This window comes from Quercus robur, chromosome 4 (assembly GCF_932294415.1).
Source record: "Quercus robur chromosome 4, dhQueRobu3.1, whole genome shotgun sequence".
NCBI classification, from domain to species: domain Eukaryota; kingdom Viridiplantae; phylum Streptophyta; class Magnoliopsida; order Fagales; family Fagaceae; genus Quercus; species Quercus robur.
Genome location: NC_065537.1, coordinates 58,296,786 through 58,322,613, shown reverse-complemented (window position 1 = coordinate 58,322,613; position 25,828 = coordinate 58,296,786). Strand labels below are relative to the sequence as shown.

The window sequence follows — 25,828 nt, the reverse complement described above, 5'->3', positions numbered from 1 at the left end:
TCCAATGATGTGGATGGGGATAAGCTCGACTCACGTGAACTCTTTGAAAGATTGGGCTGCTAAATTTTTGTCAGTTTGCTCATATTTTCTGCCGTGATACATTTGATTAGAGTCCACATTGGAGGGCCTATTCAATCGGTTTGGATCTCTCTAGCAGTATATATATTGGGCTAAGATGTCTTTATAGAAAATTTCAACGGCAAAAATGGCCCATTACCATCAATTTTCAAAATAATTTGCCCAGAAACACTGTTTCCAAACTATATAGCAATATACCACTTTTTTAGGTACTCGAGATTGCCAAGCTCGAGTACCATGTTTTTTTAATCCACTATCGCCCCATATTCAAGGAGCCCTATAGTGGCGTTTTTAAGCCCTATAGTGACGTTTTCGGGCCAAAAAACGCCACTATAGGGCCCCTGAACCTGTTCTGGGGACTTACAAAAAAAATTTTGCAGGAAAACGCCGCTATAGGGCCCAAAAACGTCACTATAGGGTTTAAAAACGCCACTATAGGGCCCTTTGAACCTGATATGGGGACTTATGAAAAAATTTTGCAGAAAAACGCCGCTATAGGGCCCGAAAACGTCACTATAGGGCTTGAAAACGCCACTATAGGGCTCCTTGAATATGGGGCGATAGTGGATTAAAAAAACATGGTACTCGAGCTTGGCATGCTCGAGTACCTAAAAAAGTGGTATATTGCTATATAGTTTGGAAACAGTGTTTCTGGGCAAATTATTTTGAAAATTGATGGTAATGGGCCATTTTTGCCAAATTTCAACCCCATTATTTTTTTAGGCTGGTCCATCCCTAAAATACTACCAAATCAGAGCCTTGCATTATCAGTGATTCAGAGGTATAGAAGTGATGAGGTGAACTAAGTTTCATCAACTTTTGTAACTTCGTGTATGACTAGCATCAGCTTATTCAGTGTTTTTTTTTGCTTTTTGATTTTTGTTAAAAGTATGTTAAAATATATTTGTACTTTGAAAAAGTGAGAAAATGTTAGATTTAAAGGATTTAAAAAAAGGTAACCAAACAAGTCAGACACAAACGGTGACTTAGTGCCTCAGTTTGATAACATTTATTTGTGTTAGTGTTTTGAAGATGAGATTGATTGAAAAAGCTATATGTGAAGTTTAAACTTGATTAATGAGTTCTTGGAGGAAGTAGTTAATATTAAGTTGTTTATTATAATTTATCGTGCAATCGCACTTCAATCAATTAAAGAAATATTTTTTATTTTTTTATTTTTGTTTTTATTGCATCCCAATGCAATAGGACCCAATCAATTTTTCCTTAACAAAAGCCTGATGGTAATTGTTAACAAAAGCTTTTAAAAAGTTGTAATTGGAAAAATTGCGATTTGAGAACATGTCACCAAATAGCGATGCCAATTACAGCTTAGACTTAAATTGTTAACTTTAAATTTTGTCATTTTCCTTTTAGATTAAGTGTATGGCAGTCAATATATAATGACCCTCGCAAAATCTAAAGAAAATTTGCCTCCACACGTGCTACTATAATGACAAGCTTGATTCGCGGCTATGTTTTTTTTTTTTTTTTTTTTTGGGAAAAAAAATTTATTTAAAAAAAAAAACCCCATAGCCGCGAATCAAGCTTGTCATTATAATATTATACAATCGAATCCAAGAAAAACCCATTGCAAATTAAAAATTTCTAAATCTATCTGAACGAATATAAAATATTAAATTTTTTAACTAGTTAATACACATATCCGTTCAGATAGAATAATGACTCACCTGACCTTAATTAAGTATCGTGATAGGGATAGCAATAGCATTAGTTTAATATTAATATTTTGGCAAACTTAATGACTCACCTAAGATTAAATAAAATATTAAATAAAAAAAGACCATTATAAAACTTGTTGAAATTAGGGAAAAAGAAATTAGAATACGATTTCCCACCACTCTCCCCCTATTCCATTGTTCTATTCATTACATCAACATGCACATGCCTTTGCTGTTGAAACTTGAAAGCAGGACTACTTTCATCTTTGTATGTATCTTAGCCTGCCTAACTTCAACTAATTAGCACATCCCCTCCTCTCTTTTCTTTTTATCCTCTAAACTTTAGTTAGGTGGGATCAGGGATGGATTTATATATTGACTAGGGGCCAATGGCCTCCCTAAATGCCTTTTAAAAAAATATTAGTATATTAATAGGTACTAATTTTAATAATTTTGTTTAATAAAATTACATTTTATCCCCTTAACAATGTCACCAATTTTTTTAAGAGTAATGTTTTGGTCGCATACTTTTTTACAACATTTCTACAAACTATTAAGGTAGCAAATTCTTATTAGTTCGCACACATGTATCACTTTTTATTTATCAATAATCACTTATCACATTAGCAATTTGTAAAAAATTTGTAGTTTTAGCATTTTTCACATTTTAAAGGTCATAAAAATTAATAGATTAAAACTAAAACAAAATATACAAGTCCCAAAAAATTAGTCCAACAACAAAAATTACCAATAATAAAGCTAAAAAAAATTAATCAATCTATTTTACCCAAAACAAACAATTTGGTTATTTAAAAAGTTTTTTTTTTTTTTTTTTTAAATCTTTAGTGATAAAGTAGTAGAGTCAAAAGCTGGAGTTACCACACACAACACACAATTAATAGTAAAGCTGCCCTCAAACTCCAAGTTCGGTCACTTATTAGGGTTTGAGATGAGAGAATTGCTTTTGGGTTTGTCCTGTCACTTATTAGGATTTGAGATGAGAGAGTTACTTTTGGATTTGTGGACCATAATCCAATTTGACCAAGTAAGTCTCTATTAGATAACAAAATTTGATACTCCCTAATTATATTGCTAAAGTGGAAGCTTTAGCAGCAATGTGGGCCCTTGACTTTGCATCTGAAATTGGTATTCCCACAGCTGTTCTAGAAGGTGACTTGGAGACCACAATTAACTCCTTGAAGGACGCAGATGATTCTTTAGCCATTTACGAAGTTTGATTTTTGAAGCAAAGTCGATTCACCATATTAGCTTAGCTTTTCTCACACGTCAGGAGGAAGGCAATTCTAACCTTGCTAGACATGTTATACATGTCATAGGTTTTTTTTTTTTTTTTTGTGTGGAGAGAGAATGTTTCTCCACACCTCAATGTTGTATTCTTAGCCGATTTGGCTTCTATAACATCATTCTCAAAAATAATAATAATAATAATAATAATAACAACAACAAAACAAATAAATAAATCAGATGTCTTATACGATATATACCTTCAAAAACACGGAAGAAAGAAGAGGTATATATTTTACTAGTCACTAACTCATGCGATACATGGAAAAACTATTGACTCTGAAAAAAAAAAAAATCCAGCAATGTGTAAATAGACATTCTGAAAAAAAATAAAAAATAATAATTAATCAACCAAAAATATGGCTTTTAATAAGAAAACAAAAAATCACATGAACCTAAATAAAAAGTATTTAAAGTGAAGAATTAAGATCAACACACTAAGACGCAAATGCCAAAAACCCCAAGACTTAAAACTTCAAAATTTATAGAATCCCCAAATTCTACTTTAGAACCAAACCAAATTTAACAAATTTATATATAACATATCAAATAAAAATTTATCCTTCCCTAGACTAGAAGACATAGGTTGCATCTTTGATTTTTCTCCAAAAAAATAAAGATATTTTATCTGCCATGTACAATAAAAAAATAATTAATAGAAATTTCAACCCAAAACCAAACCCACGATTATCAATGTGTCTTTTTTTTTTTTTTTTGAGTCCTATCATAATTTTTGTTTTTATATAGATTATCAATGTTTGAGTTTGAGTTTGAGTTTAAGTTGGACTTATTAGAGAGATAGAGTTTCACTTCTTGTTAAGTTTTGATTAAATAAAAATAATTTTATTTTTAAAAAAAAAAAATGATAATGATGAGTTTGAGTTTAAGTTAGACTTATTAGAGAGATAGAGTTTCACTCCTGATTAAGTTTGGAGTAAAAAAATAATTTTATTTAAATAAAATGATAATTTTGTTTAAATATTGTGCTGACGTGGAAAATTATGAGAATTTTAGAAGTTTCGGTTATATATATATATAGATGAAGATCGCAAGGTCATGAGACCATACGATATCAGACAAAATCACACTTTGGATCTTCTTATATATGTAGTTTCTTGTTTCTGTCTGTACTTAAACATAGCTTTCATTGCCCAATGTCAATGCATTTATGGGACCATGTTCCATGTTTCTTGCTATCTGGATTTTTTGAACACTGACTCTTGTTTCCGAGTATCCTTGCTGCTTTTTCCATAAGCAATTACACAAGACGGATTGAATGGTATCTTATGTTGCGGCATCATTAGAGATATGGAATCAAAATCATTTTCTACTTCTGGAAAATACTCAAATATGATTTAAATAACGAAAGATGAATTGCATATAACTCTACAAACTAAAGTTTGGATTTATTAATAGGTTCCCGTTAACTCAATTAATAAAGTTTCTTATTATCAAATAAGAGATCTCTAATTCAAATATCGTCTATATTTTTTTAAAAAAAACCAATCAGTATCTTAGTCAAATGATGATTGATGAGAACAACCATATGGAGTGGACACCAATCACGCCATAAGTTGAAGTTTTATCCTATCTAAAAAAAAAAACATTTGGATATATTGTCTTAAAAAAATATATCATATATTATACGATAAAAATTGCATCTATAAATTGTAATTGCATTTAGTGTGTTGTGTATAATATAACTTGCCTCACGATCTTTTAAAAGTTACTATAACTTTTTTGAGTGAAATTTATGATGTGTTTTTGTGTTAAAATCTATTTTCTTCTCTCTTGTATCTCTTGCATGTATCTTTGTTTGTTTCTAAAAAAAAAAAAAGGTATTTGCTTTCTCCTTTTGTGTACAATCCTTTTGGCCTTTTATTTTAATTTTTTTTGGGGGACTTTGGCCTTTTATTTAACACACTTAAAAGACCGTGGTACATTGTGCTTTTACCATATGACCTGTTAATTACTAGTGATTTACTCTAAATGAATATATCCTAAAACAATTCACATATTTTATAAAGAATTACCATGATTTATGTTAAATTATTTACTCATTTAAAATAATATTTTTTTTAAATAGAAACTAGGTGTTATACTGTATGCTTTTGTCAAAAACTTTAAATGGTTTTTATTTTATTTTTGTTGCCTATTTTATTATTCAATTTTAATGAAATTAATGAATTATTTTCTTTTACAAATAACACCCTTGGACTTTAACTTGAGTGTAAATTTAGATCTTTCCTTTTATTAGAATTTTGTTAGTGTTTAAATCAATAAATAAATACAAGAATTTTGATAGTGATTTCAGTTTAGATTTATAAATTTAATCATGTGATGTGTACATGGTTCTACCACATAATCTAATTTTTAAAATGATATTATTACTTGTGTACATCACGAGATTAAATTCCTTATATTTTAATGAAAAATTTTAAATAAAGATTTGATTGATCACAATACTAAAATTCATGGAGTTGATTGTTCAAATCTAAAATCAAGTACTAAATTGGCATTTTTTTTTTCTTTTTTGTTGAATAAAAAAGAGGGTCTCCAGTGTGGGCTCATCGACCCCATAACATGTGATAGCAATGGGTAATACCACATGTACCACATGGGTCTTATTGGGGTTATCAATCAAACCGCTCCTCTCTAGGTGCAAAATGCCAAGCCAAAATTCGAGGACGATATTTTTAAAAATCACTATAAAATATTACTAGAAATTTGATTTGTCACAAACCTCATGTTGAGGGAATTAATTGTTTAAAAGGGGAAAAAATATTTTCTCTCCTCTATGTTGGGGATAGTTCACAATTCCCCCTTTTTATCTTTGAAACTGACCAATTTCTCCTTCTATGATTGAAAAATGAGCAAATACCCCCAATATGTTATTTTTTAGTTAAATCCAATGGAATCACAATGATTACAAATGCAATATTCCAACAAAATAACAATGCAATCCTCAAAAAACATTTGCTTATTTCATTGGATTTTACTAAGAAAGTTACAAATTGAATGTATTTGCTTATTTCCCAAATATATAGGAGGAAATTGGTTGGTTTAAAAAATAAGGCCAAGAATTGTGAACTACCTCAAACATAGAGGGGGAAGTGTTTTTTCCTCTATTTAAATTTAAAATTTTATTGGTGGAATTAAACCCTACATCAAAGTGCAAGGGTGAAATTTATAAAAACCCTAATAATTAATAGATTTTTCCAAGACCCTTGAAACTTAACTAGTCTGACACATATGGTGTGTCCAACAGAGATATCTACATTTTAAAATCCCCCCTCCTCCAAACTATCGATATAACAAAAAAAAAAAAAAAAACTACAATATATGTTCTTTTCAAAGAGAAGAAATTTATAAAAGCCTAACTATTAGTTATAATAGTTATTATTTAAAGAGGGGAAAATAATCATAGCTATTGTTAATAAAAAAAAAATTATAAAACCCATAACTATTAAGTAATTAAAAATTTATAATAGATGTTCTTAAGAAGAAATATCCCCCTTTGTGCCTTACAATCCCTCCCTTAAAATTTGGGATAAAAAAATAGCTCATATAAATTATTTACCAGTTTCACATCTTCATTATTTGTGTCATCCTTGATATTATTTATATTGATTTTTTAAAAGTAATAAAAAAAAATATCATAATTTTTACTTGCATGCAATTTATATTGTCACTTATTATCAAATTATGTTTAAATGGCAATGGAAAAATAGATCTAGCAAAATTGAACCTATTGATTCACCCCAAAAAATGATATGGATAATAAGAGTAGCACATTATTTTAGTTTGACTAGTTTTTGGCAAGTACTCAATTTTGATCTGAATCAACCGGGCTAGACTCATACTTGATTTTGATCCAACTCAACTGGGCTAGATTCAGACTTGGATTGGAATGACCCGTTTTCTAAGTCTTTGTTAAACTATTTTAATTTTTTTTATTGATCTATTTTCAGTGTATAGTCAGTATGCAAAATTTTCTATATAGTAGATAAAAATATTAATGATATAACTCATAAACTTGATGGATAATTCACATTTGCAAATATTTACTACATTGGTTCTACTATTATGATTGAGTGCTTTTTTTTCTTTTTTTTCTTTTTTCTTTTTTTTAACTCTTCATTATAATTTTTCTTACCTTTTATTTATTTATTTTTGTGTGTGGTGGGGGGGGGGGGGGGGGCGGGTGGGATCCGAGAGTATCACCTTTATTGGGCCATGCCCAAGGAGTATGCAAGCGTAATGGATAGTTTCCTTGACCTGTGTAATCCAAGATGACTTAGAAGAGGAGCTTGGTGGACAAATCTGGATAGCCCAAGGAAGGCCATCGGACATGAACCACTAGAAGAGGTTGAGCTGAAGTCCACACCAGGTTGGAAAGCAGGAAACCGAGGGAGGCAACAGTAACAATTGTGGATTTGGTGGGTGGGGGGGGGGTGGGGGGAGGAAAGCTTCTTAGGGAAGCATCTATCACCTCTGCATTGAATACATTGCAACAACTATTTCAACCACATTTATGATTGAATGACATCTAAACAGTGTCAAGACAACTTGTAGTTCACTCAGCACATCTTCCAAAGATGGGATGGGACAAGTATCCAGTATCAGGATGAAAAGAAGACCATTATAAAAGGAGGAAGAATCCCAATGAATAAGGATTGAAACCTATAGAGTAGAGAGGGAAAATCATTCATTAACTTATAATACCTTAAGTGTAGTAGGGCTCCTCAACTGCCAGAGGAAACATTAATATAACTATTTACACTTAACTTTAACTTGTTAAGACTACGTTTTTCTATCTATACACGTTTTTTGACTTTTACCCGCTAGATAAGAAGTCCCAGTGTTGGTTTGCATTCTCATCTTTGCAAATTAATTGTAGTCAGCCTCGATCTAAGCCCAATCTCCCATTGGGCCTCGATCTAAGCCCAATCCCTCATTGGGCCTCGGTTTTTTGCCCCCACGCAATATTTATTTAAATATCATGTTATATTTTATTCTTAAGCTTTTTATAATTAATTATGCTTGTGGGTGATTTAACTTTAGTTCAAATTTCATATAGGATAGTTGTACATATTTTCTTGTGAAATTATTGGACTAGTGAAATATTAAAAGTGAATATCAATAAACTTAAGTGGTTTATGTATTATTTATTATTGAGTGTTTAATTTATTCAGAAAAAAAAAAAGGCAAAAAGAATATATTAGAAATATATTTTGAATTTTTTAAATTATTTTATGTAAAAATTAATGTCCATATTCAGTTGAACAACCCATCATAGATAAGAATAAACACCCTTTCATGCTAAAGACATAGTAATTTTTTTTTTTTTTTTTTTGGGGTCAATATATGGAAACGAATTTCATAAGATATAAATAGCAAAAAAATAAATTTTATAAGATATGAAGTGACATATTAGAATTTCACTTTCATATGAAACACTATGATATCACTTGTATTATGCATCAATCATAACTTGTTTGGTGAAATTGGTCATGTTTTTTGTTACCTAATTAGATCATATCAAATGTCCTCGGGTAAGAGCCATATGGTTTAAAAGTAAGTGGGGGTTAAGGTTTGATGGGCTAAGATTTTCCTCCTCTTCCCATTTATTCAATTTTTGTTATTCCCTACTGGTGTTAAATTGAGTCAAGATAACAAAGAAGATTTCCTTTTATTTGGGGTGGCGGTTTGTGATGTTGTTTGGAGGACTAGAAATCAAGTTCAATTTGAGGTTCTATCCCCAAGTCGCAATCAAATGGACTCTTTGGTTGGCCTTAGATTTAGATGCTGAAGCAATTTGTATTGAAATTAATTCTAAAATTTGTGTTGATGCCTTATCCTCCCCTAGTATGGAAATTCCATGGAGAATTACTTGTATCTACTCGGATATTTTGGCTTTGAAGTCTCAAATCCAAAATTGTTGTATCTTCTGGGTGTGCAAATGGGCCTTAGCCAATTGGTCCTCGAGGAACAACATGTTTGGGTCTTTTGATGTAGGTTTTAGCCCTCCTTATTTTGTTTATGTTATTAAGGATGAGATTTATGGCTCCCTTTTGTAATCTTTTAGGGTCTGTTTAGTAAGAAATTTCTAGTAACATTGTTTAAGTGTTATGGAAATGTGCAAATACGTGTTGTGGTGTTTAAACAACAAAAACTGTTGTTTAAACAACAATACTAACATTGTCCAACATTCCCAATTCATCTTTCTAAAATAGGATTAAAAAAAAAACCAATTTAGGGGATAAACCTAAAAAATGCTATAATTAGTTTCCTAATCATTCCTTAAAATATCATTTTGTTACCGTGCTTTGACTGCTTTCTTATATATAGACCTATAGAGAACATTGTTGATTTCCCAAACACTTAGGTAGTTAAAAAAAAAAGAAAAATGGAGAAGAAATGAAATTTTAGGAATACAATCTGAATGCTCTCACTTTAGATTCGTATGTCTAGAAGTTTAATTGTGCAACACTCTTGTGTAATTCAATTTTCTATAATCCTATCCCATTTCGGCAAAATTCCCAGTTCCACGGTCACATTCGAAGTTTCTATCTTTCAATGCAATGCAGAGTTCTTCATTTGGTTTTCAAACTCGATCTGAGTTTTTCCCAAATCATGAGATTTTCTTGGAATCTCTCAGTTACTCAGATCTAAAGTTTTTGTCTTGTCAGTCAGAAATTGAGTGAGACAAGGGAGACCCCACTGACCAATGACCATCATCATCATTTACCACGCACCGTGTTATCTTCTACTACACACGTGTATCCAATGACTCTTTAGTTAGTCTTTAGTTCACAAATCACAACTATCACTCGGCTCTATATATCAAAACCCAACCTTCAACAGTTATTCAGTGTCACACTCTCTCACTCTCACTCACAGTACTAATATAAGCCATGGTTTCTCATACTCCTCCTCCATTATTAACTCTCTCTTCTCTTCTTCTACTAGTCTTGCTACTATGTAGTAGTTCTGTAGTAAACTCATCCTCCAAGTCCAACCCACCAACCAAGATTGGCCAAGGCTACCGTCTCATCTCCATTGAGGAGACCCCTGATGGAGGCCTTGTGGGCCACCTCGTTGTCATCAAGAACAACAATGTCTACGGCCCTGATATTCCTCACTTGCAGCTCTTTGTCAAGTATGTTATCCCCTACTACTCTTCCTCTGGTTCTCTTATTTTTTGAAAATGCACCTCTCAGCCGTTTGATGTTTCTTGATTTCTGTACAGGCATGAAACGCAGGATCGATTGAGGGTCCACATTACTGATGCACAGAAGCAGAGGTGGGAGGTACCGTACAGTCTTTTGCCTAGGGACCAACCACCGCCATTAAGGCAGACTATTGGGAGGTCAAGGAAGAGCCCAATAACAGTGTCTGAGTACACAGGCTCTGAGCTCATTTTCAGCTACACCTCAGACCCATTTGGGTTCGCTGTGAAGAGAAAATCAAATGGGCAAACCCTCTTCAATTCTAGCTCAGATAAATCAGACCCATTTGGCAATTTGGTGTTCAAGGACCAGTACCTCGAGATTTCCACTAAGTTACCAGGAGATGCTTCACTGTACGGCTTGGGAGAGAACACACAGCCACATGGGATCAAACTGTATCCAAATGATCCATACACTCTGTATACCACTGATATATCGGCTATCAATCTTAATGCTGATCTATATGGGTCACACCCGGTGTACATGGATCTTAGGAATGTCGGTGGGAGGCCTTATGCACACTCGGTTTTGTTGCTAAACAGCAATGGGATGGATGTGTTTTACAGAGGGACTTCATTGACATACAAGGTTATTGGTGGTGTCTTTGATTTTTACTTCTTTGCTGGCCCTACACCTCTAGGTGTGGTTGATCAGTACACTTCTTTCATAGGCAGACCAGCTCCAATGCCTTACTGGTCTCTCGGTATGATTCACTCTCTCTCTCCCCCATTACTTTCCTCTTCCTTTAATTTACTGCATTCATAACTTTATTGGTGAATTATTGGTGAATAATGTCACAGGCTTGAACCTTGTTTTAATTCGCTAATTAATTTGTGTGTAAGGAAGATTAGGCAATGAATGTGTTGGAAATTGACAGGTTTAGGTAACACATGTATAGACAACCGGAGAAGCCGGTTAATGGTTGTTTTTGGCATGTATCATGTGTAAGGAATGGAATAGTTTGGTCAAAAGACTGAAAATAAATAAATAAATAAATAAAATGATGGAACTGACAGGAAAAGTTTTCACCATCTCAAAAGTAGTACTTTTTGGTGGATTGATTTATTCTCTAATCAGTACTATGTTCTAGTAAACTCTGGGTCATTTTGTAAACTATGTCATTTATAATCTTGCAATCAAAAAAAAAAAAATCTTGCTACAGACAAATATAATATCATATTGGCAAACCCATTTGTAAGATATGTAAGGAATTAGAGCCACCTATTGATTTGGTTTGTTGGTAAATGCTGATTAGTGGTTGATTAAAGCCATAGGATCGGGATGCTTTGTTATTTTCTAATTGAGGTTGGTGGGTTGGTCCCCCCCCTTGTTTAATTTACTATATTGTTATCTTGTTCTCTTCTCATTATTTACTTGGTCATGCTCAGAAACAACCTTTTAGGTCTACAAGATTTTACAATGCTTCGCTCGAATATTTGACATTGAACACAACACGCATTTTTAGAAGAATCACAAAAATTAACATGTTAAGGAAACATGTTTTTCTTTTTATAAAACCAAGATCTTGTAGACCAAAAAGGCAAAAAGGTCTTCTTGATTTTATCCAAGGGGAAAAAAAAACCGGGTTTATCTTTTATCTTTCATATTTTAAGGTCCATGCTACTGATGAGGCCACACATAAAGTTGGAATCTCTAGTTTTCTCACGTATTTTAATATTTTTCTTGCATTTTGCACCGACTTTTCAAAGCCAAAAATTTGGACCTTTTTTTCACACTTTTGTACAAAGGAGCTGGTGGACCCCAGAAAGCACATGATTATTAATCTTTTCATACAATGTTTTTCCTTCTAAAATTATCTTCGCTACACCTACATGAGGTGGAAATTGAATCATCATCATCATCATTGTCCAACTTCTATCAGAAAATGTTGTGATGCTTGTGTGGTAAGGGCCCATTTGATTCTAATTCTAGGCAGCCATTTCCAACAGCATTCCTCTATCTGGGCCAATACTTTCCATCTACCACTTCCATGTCTTGTGAAGGGAGACTGCCTTAGGTTGTAGGGAATGTGTACCCGTGTAATTGTTGTCCCCTTGCATTACAGCTAGTCTCATGTCGGTGTGAGAAATAATTGGTGGACTTAAGACAAAATGACTTATGAATTAACCTTTTCTTTCTTGTGTGGCTTAGGATTCTCTCAAGCAACTCGAAATGAATTCATTTTTTGGTTTAGATAAAATATGGGCAAAGATTGGGTCCCGTGTTCTTGTGTATTGGACTTGTCATGATTATAACATTTGTACACTTTTGGCCGCATATCATTATCTTGACGGGTCCATTAAATATGACAATTCTAAAAGTGTATCTAATGTTATATTATTTATAAAATAAAACCTTAAGTGAAATGGACCCTAGTTTCGAATTGACATGCCATTGGGCTACAAAGCCCTTGGCAACTTAAGCTTATTACCTTTTTAGGCTAGAAACTTAGAAAGCATATTGCCTTTTTAGGCTAGAAACTTAGAAAGTACTAATGATAATTATTCCATTTTATGATGCCTTAAAGTGATTCTTTTAAATCTCTGTGATTACTTGGGCTTTTCTTGGGGTTCAGAACAGTTGAAAGTTGGAATCAGCACATGGGTGCCAACGTGTTGTCAGCTTGTAAGAGGTTACCGGCATGCCAATAAATGGGCCAATTCATCTATCGCATAAATTGGTTACATCTTCCATTCTAAATTATCTTTGAGAAGGCATATCTGCACAAGTTAAATGTTTCTTATAGATAACTTTCATCTCATCTTGCATACTTTACACGTGAAAATGTTAATGTTTCTATATTTAGTGGACAATGTTATAAGTTCGTTTCTCTAAGTTAATATCTTGACATGTAAGAATCAGTTGGAAAATGTAGAGCAGTGGCAGAGCAAGAATTACACTCCAGGGGCCATATGTGCAACATATTTCAATTAAAACTAATTCAAGGGAAAAGATTAAATAAATTAATAATTATAAAAATTTAATTGTTCAGTAAAAATATTTAGTACATCTAATATCTATTAATCTTTTCATGCTAATAAAGTTTGATTGAATTTTGGTACTATCTACAATTTTGCTTATGGTATATCATGACTTTAGCTAATTACTCTCAATATACCTACAATTAGAAAAATGAATAAAACTAAATGTAAAGTTATGACTAACCTAATTTTGTGTTACTCTTTGTTCATTTTTCAAATTGTTAGGCTTCTTTTTCTTTAGCCTTTTGAAATCTCAACAATATAATGGCCTCTTTACTTATACAAATAGATTTATTTAAAGAATAAAAGCAACAACGCAATTGATAAAAAGTAGTTTACTTGATCATCTTGATATATGACCTGCTAATAAGGTGGAATAGGAGTTAATTCTTAGGCTTCTTAACCTATTCTCTCTTATAATCTAGCTGGCTAAAATTCTGAATTTCCAAGCAAGAGCAATTCTTGTTATAAAAGTACCATCACACCTCAAGTTGTTCTAAACAGCCAGACCTCTGCATCATGAACTATGCATTGCATGTTCCTCTTCCAACTGTTTTGATTAATCAAAGGGTCTAATGATGCATATGTAATTCAGCCAAAGCAGCTACACTAAGAAATTAAGAAAGTATGATTCATTTTATTAATTTCTTGCTCATATTTGATGCTACAGGATTCCACCAGTGCAGATGGGGTTACCATAACCTATCTGTAGTTGAAGACGTTGTTGAGAACTACCAAAAGGCTAAAATCCCACTTGATGTGATTTGGAATGATGATGATCACACGGATGGGAAAAAGGACTTCACCCTCAACCCCAAAAATTACCCTCGTCCAAAGCTTTTGGCATTCTTAGACAAAATACATAGCATTGGTATGAAATATGTTGTCATTATTGATCCTGGAATTGCTGTTAACTCCAGTTACGGAGTTTATCAAAGGGGCATTGCTGATGATGTTTTCATCAAGTATGAGGGTGAACCCTACTTAGCTCAAGTTTGGCCAGGGGCTGTAAACTTCCCTGACTTCCTAAACCCAAAAACCGTGTCATGGTGGGGTGATGAAATCCGCCGCTTTCACGAGCTTGTCCCTGTTGATGGTTTATGGATTGACATGAATGAAGCTTCAAATTTCTGTTCTGGGAAGTGCAAAATCCCAAAGGGTAAGCAGTGTCCCACTGGGACAGGACCTGGCTGGGTATGCTGCTTGGACTGCAAGAACATTACCAAGACAAGATGGGATGATCCTCCTTACAAGATAAATGCTTCAGGTTCGCAGGCACCAGTAGGGTTCAAAACAATAGCGACTAGTGCAGTTCACTACAATGGCGTTTTGGAGTATGATGCTCACAGTCTCTATGGTTTCTCTCAATCCATTGCAACTCACAAAGGCCTTCAAGGACTTGAGGGTAAGCGTCCATTTATATTATCTCGCTCGACTTATGTTGGTTCAGGCCACTATGCTGCCCATTGGACTGGAGATAACCAAGGCACTTGGGAGAATTTGAGGTACTCAATTTCCACAATGCTCAATTTTGGTATATTTGGGGTGCCAATGGTTGGATCAGATATATGTGGGTTTTATCCACAACCAACAGAAGAGCTTTGCAATCGTTGGATTGAAGTTGGTGCTTTCTACCCGTTCTCAAGGGATCATGCAAACTACTACTCCCCAAGACAGGAGCTTTATCAATGGGAATCAGTAGCTGAGTCTGCCAGAAATGCTTTGGGCATGAGGTATAAGCTCCTGCCTTATCTGTACACCTTGAACTACGAGGCTCATATTAGTGGAGCCCCAATTGCCAGGCCACTTTTCTTCTCATTCCCAACTTACACTGAGGTTTATGGGCTGAGCACCCAATTCTTGCTGGGGAGCAGTCTCATGGTATCTCCAGTTCTTGAGCAGGGGAAATCAGAGGTTACAGCTCTGTTTCCCCCAGGTTCTTGGTACAGTTTGTTTGATATGACGCAGACTATCACATCAAAAGGCGGGATCAATGTTACCCTTGATGCGCCTTTGCATGTGGTTAATGTACATTTATATCAAAATACCATTTTACCAATGCAGCAGGGTGGAATGATTTCAAAGGAAGCTAGAAAGACACCTTTCAGCCTCATAGTGACCTTCCCAGCAGGGGTGCCTGATGGGGAAGCAAAAGGGAACCTTTTCATTGATGATGATGAGTTGCCAGAAATGAAACTTGGAAATGGGTATTCCACATATATTGATTTTTATGCAACAATTAATAAGGGAACTGTGAAGGTGTGGTCAGAAGTCCAGGAGGGCAAGTTTGCTTTAGCTCAGGGTTTGTACATTGAGAAGGTTACGGTGTTGGGATTGGATGGAAGTGGTCAGGCATCTGCACTTGAGGTTGATGGAAAACCGGTGACGGGTGCTTCGAACATAGAGTTAAGCACAACCAAGCAAAACGTGTTGGAGGAACAGGAAGATGGTGGAAATAAGGTGAAGACATTGATGGTAGAGATCAAGGGTTTGTCATTTGCTGTAGGAAAGAACTTTGCCATTACCTGGAATATGGGGATCAAAAGTTGAGGATTAAGTGGATATGAGGTTCTTAATTGCCTCTGTTTCCAACTACTTATTTATTATTTTCCGTTATTCTCTTTGTTGTTGTTGATGCTTTTTTATATCTAAAATGGATTTTGGTTAGTAAGCCTAATGAAACTGATGGGCAGTTTTTCCTATATATATAGATTTCTGAATGTTGTTTGCTGCAGAAGTGATTAAATTTTGAAAACATTTTACTCATTTTGGACCTCGAATTTACTGGATGAGCTCTCAATGCTTTGGGAAAGATAGTCCTTACTGAAAAGATTATGGTGTGCACTAGGTCTACTGTGATTGCCTCAGTTGGGTAAACTGGCCATTGCAAATTATTTTCCTTAGGGTCCGAGCTGTTGTAGTATACATCTCATATTTGCCTTAGGACCAGAGCTGTAGCAGGATCCTGTTGCTACTTTGCAGTACTAAAAGCAGGTACTAGTAGGTTTTTATTTATTTATTTATTTATATTTAATGCTATCTCAATGATGGTAGATATATTTGAAGGTTTATTGCTGATATATAGTGGCTAATTAATTTTTAAAACCATTACAAAGCTGATCATTGTATGTAAAGTGGTAATCAATGGCTGAGATTCTTTCGAGTCCCTAGACTTTGGAAAACTTGAATTTAATTTGTTGACTCTGCATATGAGATCCATGTGAGTCACGGTTTCAGAAATTTTTTTGTCATGTATACATTACATTTGGGGCCCAGGACATCTAAGGTTTTTCCCCAATCATCACTTTGACAACTCTTCTAGCACCTTTCATGAATTAAAATTTTGCCTTTGTTTGTCCATGTAATGATGTCAGCAATAGCCACTTAATTAGCCTTGATTACCTCAGTTATCTATGTATGAAATCTATCAGTGTCCTACCAACAGGCTCAAAGTAAATGTTGAGGCATCCTCATTTTCATCTAACCAGCGAGGAGCTATAAAACGAAAGATTTGCCACTTTTAGAGTACTGCAGACAAGCCAGTCATGCATGGAGTACCGCTTATTTGATGTAACATCGTCATTCGAACTTTTTGTTTTAAAGAAACAAATTTATAATTTTCTTTTTCATTATAATACTGAGTTTTGTGGATAGGGTTGTGATAACGGGCACCTTTACTGTGCCCGTTAACACCCAGTTTTATGTCAATATTTTTGCCAGCTTTATAGGCAGTGGGGTCAGCTTTATACCGTGTCCTTTTTCTCCTGTTTATCCAATTTTTATATTAAGTGGAACCCACAGAGTAGTTCTCTTTTATGAATACCTGATGCAAGATAAATGAATTTCACTAGTTAAAACTATATGATCAATAAACAAACTTATAGGAGAAAACATTGGCAAACTTCATGTCAATTAGATTATAATTTTATATAGTGTAAAAGTAGCATCTCTATGTTGTAGACTTAAATTTTGCTCGGCACCATATTTTCTCTATATGCTCAGCACCATATGTTGTGGACCTGAAAATCTTGGCCTTTTAGCAAGAAGTTTTTGATCTGTTATGTTAGTTGGCATATTATTGATTTCTAATACATTTTCTTCACTTTTAGATGGATAGTCAAGCCAGTCATTAGCCAAAGCAGGAACGTTTAAGGGCAAGCTGGATGCCATTCATGGACAAGATATTTGTGGACTTAGTTGTTAAGAACATACAACTTTGTGAAAGAGAAAATTACTTTTATTTGTTATCAATTATTAGTTGTTGGAAAAATGTAGCTACAGTGGTATAGATTCTAATGTGATATTATAGCTAGTTTTCTTATATCTGATGTCATTAGCGCATTGGTTGGCTTCACGGTATGTGCATTATCCACTTGTTGGGGATAGTTTTCAATAGGTCCCTGCAGTTAAATAACAAATGTTCTATTAACAAGTTGATAGAGTTATTTTTCATGAGAATCACAATACTTAAGGCATCCAGTTTAGCAATTAAATTATTCAATCCAAGCTCTTTAGAAAGAATTAAACCATCCCTTAAGGCTCACAGCTCTGCCATAAAGCTGTTGGTGTTGTTGAGCGCTCTAGCATATCCTCTTATTGTCCTCCCCTTGCCTTCTGAAGGTTCCCTAAGGCCGAACCATCTATGTTTAACTTCACCCATCCCTCTGGTCGTTTTTTCCAAGATACCGGGACAATAGTTTTGGAGCTAAGAACCTTTGCCTTCACAACAATGGAGAAGTACTCTGCGCTGCTTTAATGCAACTCTTGAAAAACTTTTGATCGGCAACTCCTGTTCTAAAAATAAAGTTGTTTCGGTGCAGCCATAAATGCCAAACTCCTATTGGGAATAGAATCTTCCATGGTATGCCTAGAAAATTTGAATTAACTCTAGCTTTACAGGTGGTCTTGAGCCAGTCCCAAACCGTTTGGTTAAAAGGATCCCTTAGGCAGTAAGGAAATCTTAGATTTTGGTAGAACCTTTGAGCTATCTTGTAGCCCCTGAGGAGGTGATGAATGGACTCATTATTTTTGTGACACATAGTACATATTGGATTGAGATTTAAACCTCTTGAACTCGAACTACCCTAGTAGGTATACTGTTGTGCATGCATAGCCAGAGAAAGAATTGGACACAAGGATGGACTTCAGTCTTCTATACCCATGTCATTGACATGGTATCCAGGTTCAAGGGGTTTGAACCCCTTGCCAGAAGATAAGCTGACTTTAGGGAGAGAAAGCCATCAATAGAGTATACCCAAGTGAGAGAATCCTCAGAGTCTTGATCGTAAGAGAATAGAGTGCTTTAATAGCATTGAGAATATGATTCAGCAATACAAAGGAGATGTTTTGGGGATCTAGGATCTAAGGCCTTGTTTGGGTGTAAAAATATCATTACTCATTACTCATCATTCAAATATCATCACTTATCACTAATTACTCATCACCCTATAACTCATTTCCTATCACTCAAAAACCCCCAAATATCACCTAAGCCTGGTTTGGCACCTAAACCCGATTATGTTTTCAAATCCAAAAACTCAAAAATGTGGGACCCACACTCTGACCTATGCTACCATTGCTCCAGAACCCCTACCCGTCCCCTCCTCACCCCATTTACCCCAAAACCCAAATTTACCAAACCTTCCTCTTCACTTTCCTTTTGCGCCTCAACACCTCTAATGTCCTCTATTCAATCCTCACCCAATTGCACCGATGCTACCGATGATGGATGGGCTTTCTTCCTCCTTCCTTGTCCCTAAAACTAAACCCACAACCTACGTTTGTACCTCCTTCCTCCATCCTAGGCACCCATTCGTGTTTGTTCAAGGAAGAGAGAGTGGTGGATCTACCTTGGGGTTTCTAAAACTTTGAAAAAAATGCTCGAAGGTTAACTTGTGAATCTTGCCGTCGTCCTTCTCATTGGTTTGAGCTATGGTTGCTGTGGGTTGAAGCAGGTCAGATGGCTTGCTAGATGTGGCTGGGCTGAGGGGATTTATGTGAAGATGGGGCTATGTTGAGGAATGGATGTGGTTGTGCAGAGGAAGTGATGTGGTTGTACGTGTGAACTGCAATATTTGTCATTAGAGCCGTTGGTGGGAAGTACGAAAAGGAGAGCCCAATTTGACTCCTCTTTGATCATGGGCCCAAATGATGTGTGTATTTACGAAAATGCCACCGTTACTCTATTTTTGTAACTCAAAAACACCTAAAACTTTTGTGTGTGTGTGTGTGTGTGTGTTTTTTTTTTTTTTGGTCTTTTTTGTTTTGTTTTGTTTTTTTGTTTTTGTTTGTTTTTAGTAACTCATCACCCAGATTTGTGCGAACTGAGTGATGGAAACAATACCCCAAAACTCATCCAAACAAGCTTCTTCTCCATGGGACCCACTTATTTTGGGTGATGAGTGATGGAAACCCACAAATCCAAACAACCCCTAAGCTTCACAATTTTCAAACTCGGATGCTAGATCAAGTAATCTATCTAAACATAGATAGAACTATTAAGGGGTTGAGGGGGCCTATGGCCCCCCCTCCCCTGCACATAATTTTTTTAAAAATAGTAATAGTATATATATATATATATATAATGAATATTTTAACAATTTATACTGGAGAGTATACCAAAGTGTATCATCATTTCTATATGACTCATGTGCATATTCTTAGGGAGAAATTCTACCTTGTGCACATTCGTAAGGAGAGAAAGCCATAGGAGAGATGCATATACCAAGGGGGAGAAGACACTGTTTTTTTGAGAAAATCTTATTTTGTCTTGTTTTACTTTATGCTTGTTTTCTCGTTACTTTATGGTGCTTTGAGTTACTTTTAGTATCTATGCTTTGTTGCTCTCATCGCATCGTGTTTATGTATTGTATCCGTATGCGATTGTGCTTTATTGATTGCATGTTTGGATGATCATTTGCTTTGCTATATGATCATTGTACTCATTTTCATATGACTGTCATGTGTTTGATTAAGTTGCTCATATGTTTCACATCATGTTTACTTGATCGCATTTTACTTGTTACATTTTACTTGTCTTTTTATCACTTGATTTACCTTGAGGGTCTAATGCGTTTTGTGCAAGTGTTTCAGGTTACAAGTATTTTGTTCTAAGTTCATCACAGGTTTTAAATTTAGGTGTGAGTGAGTTTTGCCACTATTTCCAAACTCACGTTTAAGTTTAGAGTTTGTTATAGGGTGTTTTGTCACGGAATAACCAAAAGAGGAGATTGTTAAGTTGTGATTTACAACTGTTTTATGTTGGTTTTATTCCATGACAAAAAGTGTTGTATTTTCTTTAATTTTATTCATTGTATTTTGTGAAATTTTATTGTATTGGGTTTAGTATTAAGTTGGTGAAGAATCGAGCATGTATTAGATGAACAAGTGGATTTTGTGAGTGTCTCGCTAGAAGCTAACCTGCGAAAGAGTTACATGAGAAACACATGCTGAAAGTTGAAGAGTTGTGCCAGGTTGTAAGTTTCGCAAGTGTCTCGTGAGAAGAGCTAACCCAAGAGATACCCACGAAACATTCTGTCTAGAGGATTTTTAAGTGTGACTTTCTTACCCTTCACCTATACTATATATACCCTTATTACCCATAAAAGTATGAGAGGCCATTCAGAGAGAAAAATCCTAGATAGGTTTTCTACAATACACACACCCATCTTTTAGAGAGAGAGAGAGAGAGCTACTCATTCTTAGTGAGAAATCATTCTAACTTCTCATTCCTTCTCCTATTGTCATACCTTGAGAGGAGATTTGTACCCAAGTACAACCTACACCTATTTAGAGTGTAGAAAATGTTTTGGAGCTTGGGAAGTTTTGGGGATTTACCAAAAGAAGCCAGTGAGTTTTGGCAGATGCAATCAAGCGTATTGCAGGATCCGGAAAGCTAGAGAAGACATAACTCCAAGAAGTCTGTTGGTAGCAGAAGCTTGGAAGGCTTAAGTACATTAGGTAGACTAGGATTGAAGGGTCTTTTGTTATTTGTGTACTCCAATTTTATTCTCTAGTGGATTGATTTCGACTTGGAGGGTCCTAGAGAGGTTTTTCGTCGAGTTCTTTGGTTTCCTCTTCGATAACACATCTTGGTGTTATCTTGTGTTTGCATCTCTCTTCCCTTACTTTTGTGCTTTACTTTTATTCTTTGTTGTTCATGTTTATGCACTAGAGTAGTTATCAGTTTATTGCGCTTCATTTATTCTTGTTCCGCACTTAGATAAGTTAGATTAAAAGCAATCTAGCCATAATTATAAAATTGGGGTCTAAACAAGCTTTTGTGTATTCACACATATTCGAACTTTTAATTGGTATCCGAGCGGGTACACTTATTTTGGTTTCATTATCTAAGTGTGATCCTTAACCCCTTGTGAGTTTTGATATGGATAGTGTTTTGTATGCTTCAATGAATGTTTTTGATGATGTTGATTGTAACAATGCCATGTGTTTGTGAAAATGCCTCTATGAGTATTAATCCTCATGATTGTGATGACATGTTACATAAATTTATGGGTGTCGTTAAAATTCCAAATGTCAAACTCTTAAAGAAAAAAGGCTAAGAATTTTCATGTGAATTTGAGCAAGTTCATTTGTAAAAAGGATGATTTAATTGCTAAACTCAATGAATTCAACAAATTGGTTGAAAAGTATAAGAAACTTGCTAAATATTCTCTTGAAAAACTAAAGGAGTTTGAATGTTTGAATGTGGACTTGGATGCTAAACTTGTTTTGTTTAACAAACTTGTTAATGAGCTAAAATGTGAAAATGAATCTCTTAAGATGCATGCCAAGTATTTGATTGCTGAATCTATTGCTAAAAATGATGAAAATGTCTGTTGCAATCATGTTATGGTACCCGATTTTGTGCCTATTATGAGTTCTACCTCTAAAGACAAATCGGTATATATTCTTCCACACAAAAGAAACCAAAAAGTGGAGAGAAAGGTTCTTAAGCCAAAACCTCCGTTTAGGTTTCAATCTAAGGTTTTGGATGGATCTAAGTTTGTTCCAACTTGCCACCATTGTAGTGTGTTTGGTCATTGAAGACCTCATTGCTCTATGAAAGTTCAAAAACGTGTACAAAAACACTTTTGAACGTTTAGACCCCCAAAAATTAACTTAACCAACACAAGCAATATGTTAAACAACAAGTGTGCGGAAACTTAACATATGCTATAATGTGAAATAGGTTAAATACTATCTAAGCCATAACATAATAAAATCACAGCAGATAATATAAAGGCAAAGATAGAGAGGAAGGAAGATGCAAACACAGCGATAACACCAGATATGTTATCGAAGAGGAAACCGAAGACCTCGGCGAAAAACCTCTCCGCCGCCCTCCAAGCGGTAATCAATCCACTAGAAAATACAGTTGGGATACAAGGACAGCAATAGACCCTCCAAGCCTAATCTACCCAATGCACCTAAGCCCTCCAAGCTTCTTGCTCCAACGAGGTTGCGCCGAACCTTTTTCTTTTCTAGCTTTCCGGATTCCGCTACTACACCGTAGCATCAACCAATGAATATTGGCTCCTTCCTAACTGCTTCCCAGAACTCCAAACGTCTGTCTCACAGAGATGATAATGGTGAGAACCAGGTTTGGTATAATGGCCTCTCAAGGATTTGACAATGGAGAGGAAGAGAGTGAGGGATTTTGATGAGACTCTAAGGTAGAGATTGTGGGTGAAACAATCTGGTTTTTCTTTAGGGTTTCTCTCTCAAAATTCTCTCTGGAATCTCTCTTTCAAACGTGGGTTAAAAGGGTATTTATACTGGAGTGAAGAGGAATGCGAAACGTCAAGTTTTTCCAAAACAGGGGTGGCTCGCGGCTTGACCTCGCGGCTTGACTAAGTCGCGAGTTCCAGTCGCGAGTTAACCGTATGGCCAGTTGTCTTGTTTTGTCCTGTAGTGCTCCAGCTAGCATGACTGTTCATCTTCCAGCATGCTTGGCACGTGTGCATCTTCTGGCGGGTTGAAGCCGCGAGTCCAGCCGCGAGTCCCAGCCGCGACACTCTGTTTTCTTGCACACTCTTGAGCAATCTTCACACTATCTCACTCACTACCCTTACAACAATCCCACCTAAATACAGGGTTACTAAATGCTGAATTACAAGCAAATTTGGCACGGAATAAAGCCAATTAGATGGTTAAATAAATTCAACCTTACAATCTCCCCCTTTGGCTATTCCGTGACAAAACCCTAAAACAGACTCTAGACTTAACATGTGAGTTGGGAACAGTTGATCAAAACTCACTCACACCTAATTCTAGAAGCTGTGAAGCACTTGAATCATATGAACATAAACTCCTGAAACGCAACAATACACCATGATCATTGTAAGCAGAAAATTATAAATGCATATGAAACAGGCAATATGAGATCAAGCAAAGATGGAGTTAATAAACAAACCATGGCTTGATCAACCAAGTGAACACCACAAAGTAGTGATCACAGTGTTCATTCACACTTGGAATGAACACAAGGACATACAAGTTAACAAGCACAAGGCAAGACACTTGTATGTACAACACTCAACCAATGCATAGCACACAAGGCATATGCATCTAGGAACAATCCTACGAGGGCACAAGAGTGACAGTACATAAACCACAATGCAGAACATTTAGATTTAAAATACTGATTTCAACATAGCATAAAGGCTGCACTTAAGCATGGTACATACCACAAGGCCTACAAACTATGCATAAAACATAAACCCTCAAAGCTTACAAAAGCATATGGGTACAAACCAACAAATACCTGAATAACATCATCAAACATATATAAAAGTTTATCCAAGAGTATATGAAAAGAGTTAGAAACAGTTATACACCAAAACCCAGTGTATTAAAAACACTAATTACTCCCCCTCAACAAATTACTCCCCCTCAAGAGCTGCTTTTCTGCTTCAATTATCAATGAACTTTCTCCCCCTTTTTGACATGGAATGGCCAAAGGGTCACTGGTCATGCTGAGTTGTGAAGCTGTCAAGTGTAGCAGCCAAGACATCAATCTGGTCTTGCATGGCTCTCATCCTGTCAGAATGCTCAGTCTGGACTGCCCTGATCCCATCAAGCCTTTCCAGAATGATCTGGAAAGCATCTGGAGGTGCATCTGCAGAAGTTGAAGCTCTGGACCTCTTGCCACTCCTCCTTGGTGTTGAGGTGGATGCATGCCCTGCTGCCTCTGCATCAGTCTCCATTGGGACTTCCTCTCCTTCATCACCTTCATCTTCTTCTCCTGGAAGCCTAACACTGATCCTTTTGCAGGTAAGTTTGTTGATTGCAGAGGGTGTGGACATGTGACTGATGTCTTGAGGAATTTGAACACCCTTCCTTCGAAATATCCTCATTAGGAGACTGGGAAAGATCAGTTTTGGTCTAGATGTTGTTCTTGTCTCATCCACAATGATGTCAAAGATGTGGGAACTTATATCTATGAAGTTCTTCTCTTTGAGATCCATCAGAAAAATTGCTCTAGCACAATTGATTGTGGTCAACTTCTTAATAGGATAAAGGTTAAACATCATGATTATGGTTAGAACCCTCATGTCCACTGGAAAGGCAGTGGTATTCAAACACTTCCCTTCTCTCTGCCCACCTATCCTCTGTTGAACTGTTTCAATAGAGACACTCCTATCCTTGAAATTGATAAACTCCTCATCATCCAAACCCTCAAGCCCTAGTACATCATCTATGACATGTGCATCCAAAATGAATTCTTTCCCTCTAACCCAGCAATTTAACTCATTCTCCTTTATCACAGCATTTGAATAAAATTCTCTAATCAGGGGTTCACACACCAAAGGGAAATCACTCAAAAGTTTGTCCCATCCTCTTCCTTCAAAACAACTGGGAATAAAAGTTTGCCTTAAATCTTCCAAATCCACAAATCTCTCTTGAATGATTCCTGCATTCAAGAAGTTATCCTTGTATCTCTCAAAATGATGAACTGACCTAAACAATCTAGGATCCATCTTAAGTCTTTTGTCAGCCTTTTTCGCAGTAGATTTCTTCTTCTGGGGTGAAGGAGCCATCTGTGAACAATCAGAAAAGGCCACAACAACATATAGCAATATATGTGCAGAACCAGTCAGACCATGTAGTAAACAGAGAGAGATATCAACCAAACAAGTGAACTTCAAATACTTAAACAGCAAGCAATTTAGTTCAAACATATGGATAAACCAAGCCTAGGATAGGAAACACATGAACAACATGGTGAAGCTATCCTGAAGGCAAATAAATGACATTGAGGCAGATTATGGAGAAATGATATGACATACACACAATATATTGAGCCTAACAGAATCTTCCCACAGATTAACAATCTAAGACATGCAAATTTAGCAAAGGAAAACTCACAACCTCAAAACAGAACCAATAGTAACAACTCAACAGCTCAAAGATCAGATTGAAATGAAAGGAATACTTAGCTAAGCACAAGAGCAATAGGAATATGACTATCATTAACACATCCTATATCAACAACATCCACAAGCTAAGCAAGAACAAAGAGCAGAGACCGAACCACAAACCCATTTCAAAA

The 25,828-nt window shown here is 35.5% G+C and overlaps 1 protein-coding gene across 1 annotated transcript; it reads left to right on the top strand.

The window, feature by feature from the left end:
- Positions 1-9,442: 9,442 nt before the first annotated feature.
- LOC126723128 (alpha-xylosidase 1-like) lies at positions 9,443-16,041 on the top strand. Its single transcript, XM_050426418.1, has 3 exons — positions 9,443-10,224; positions 10,315-10,997; positions 13,946-16,041. The coding sequence occupies exons 1-3, from the start codon at positions 9,980-9,982 to the stop codon at positions 15,823-15,825; spliced, it is 2,808 nt and encodes a 935-aa protein (XP_050282375.1). The 5' UTR covers positions 9,443-9,979; the 3' UTR covers positions 15,826-16,041.
- The last annotated feature ends 9,787 nt before the right edge of the window (positions 16,042-25,828 follow it).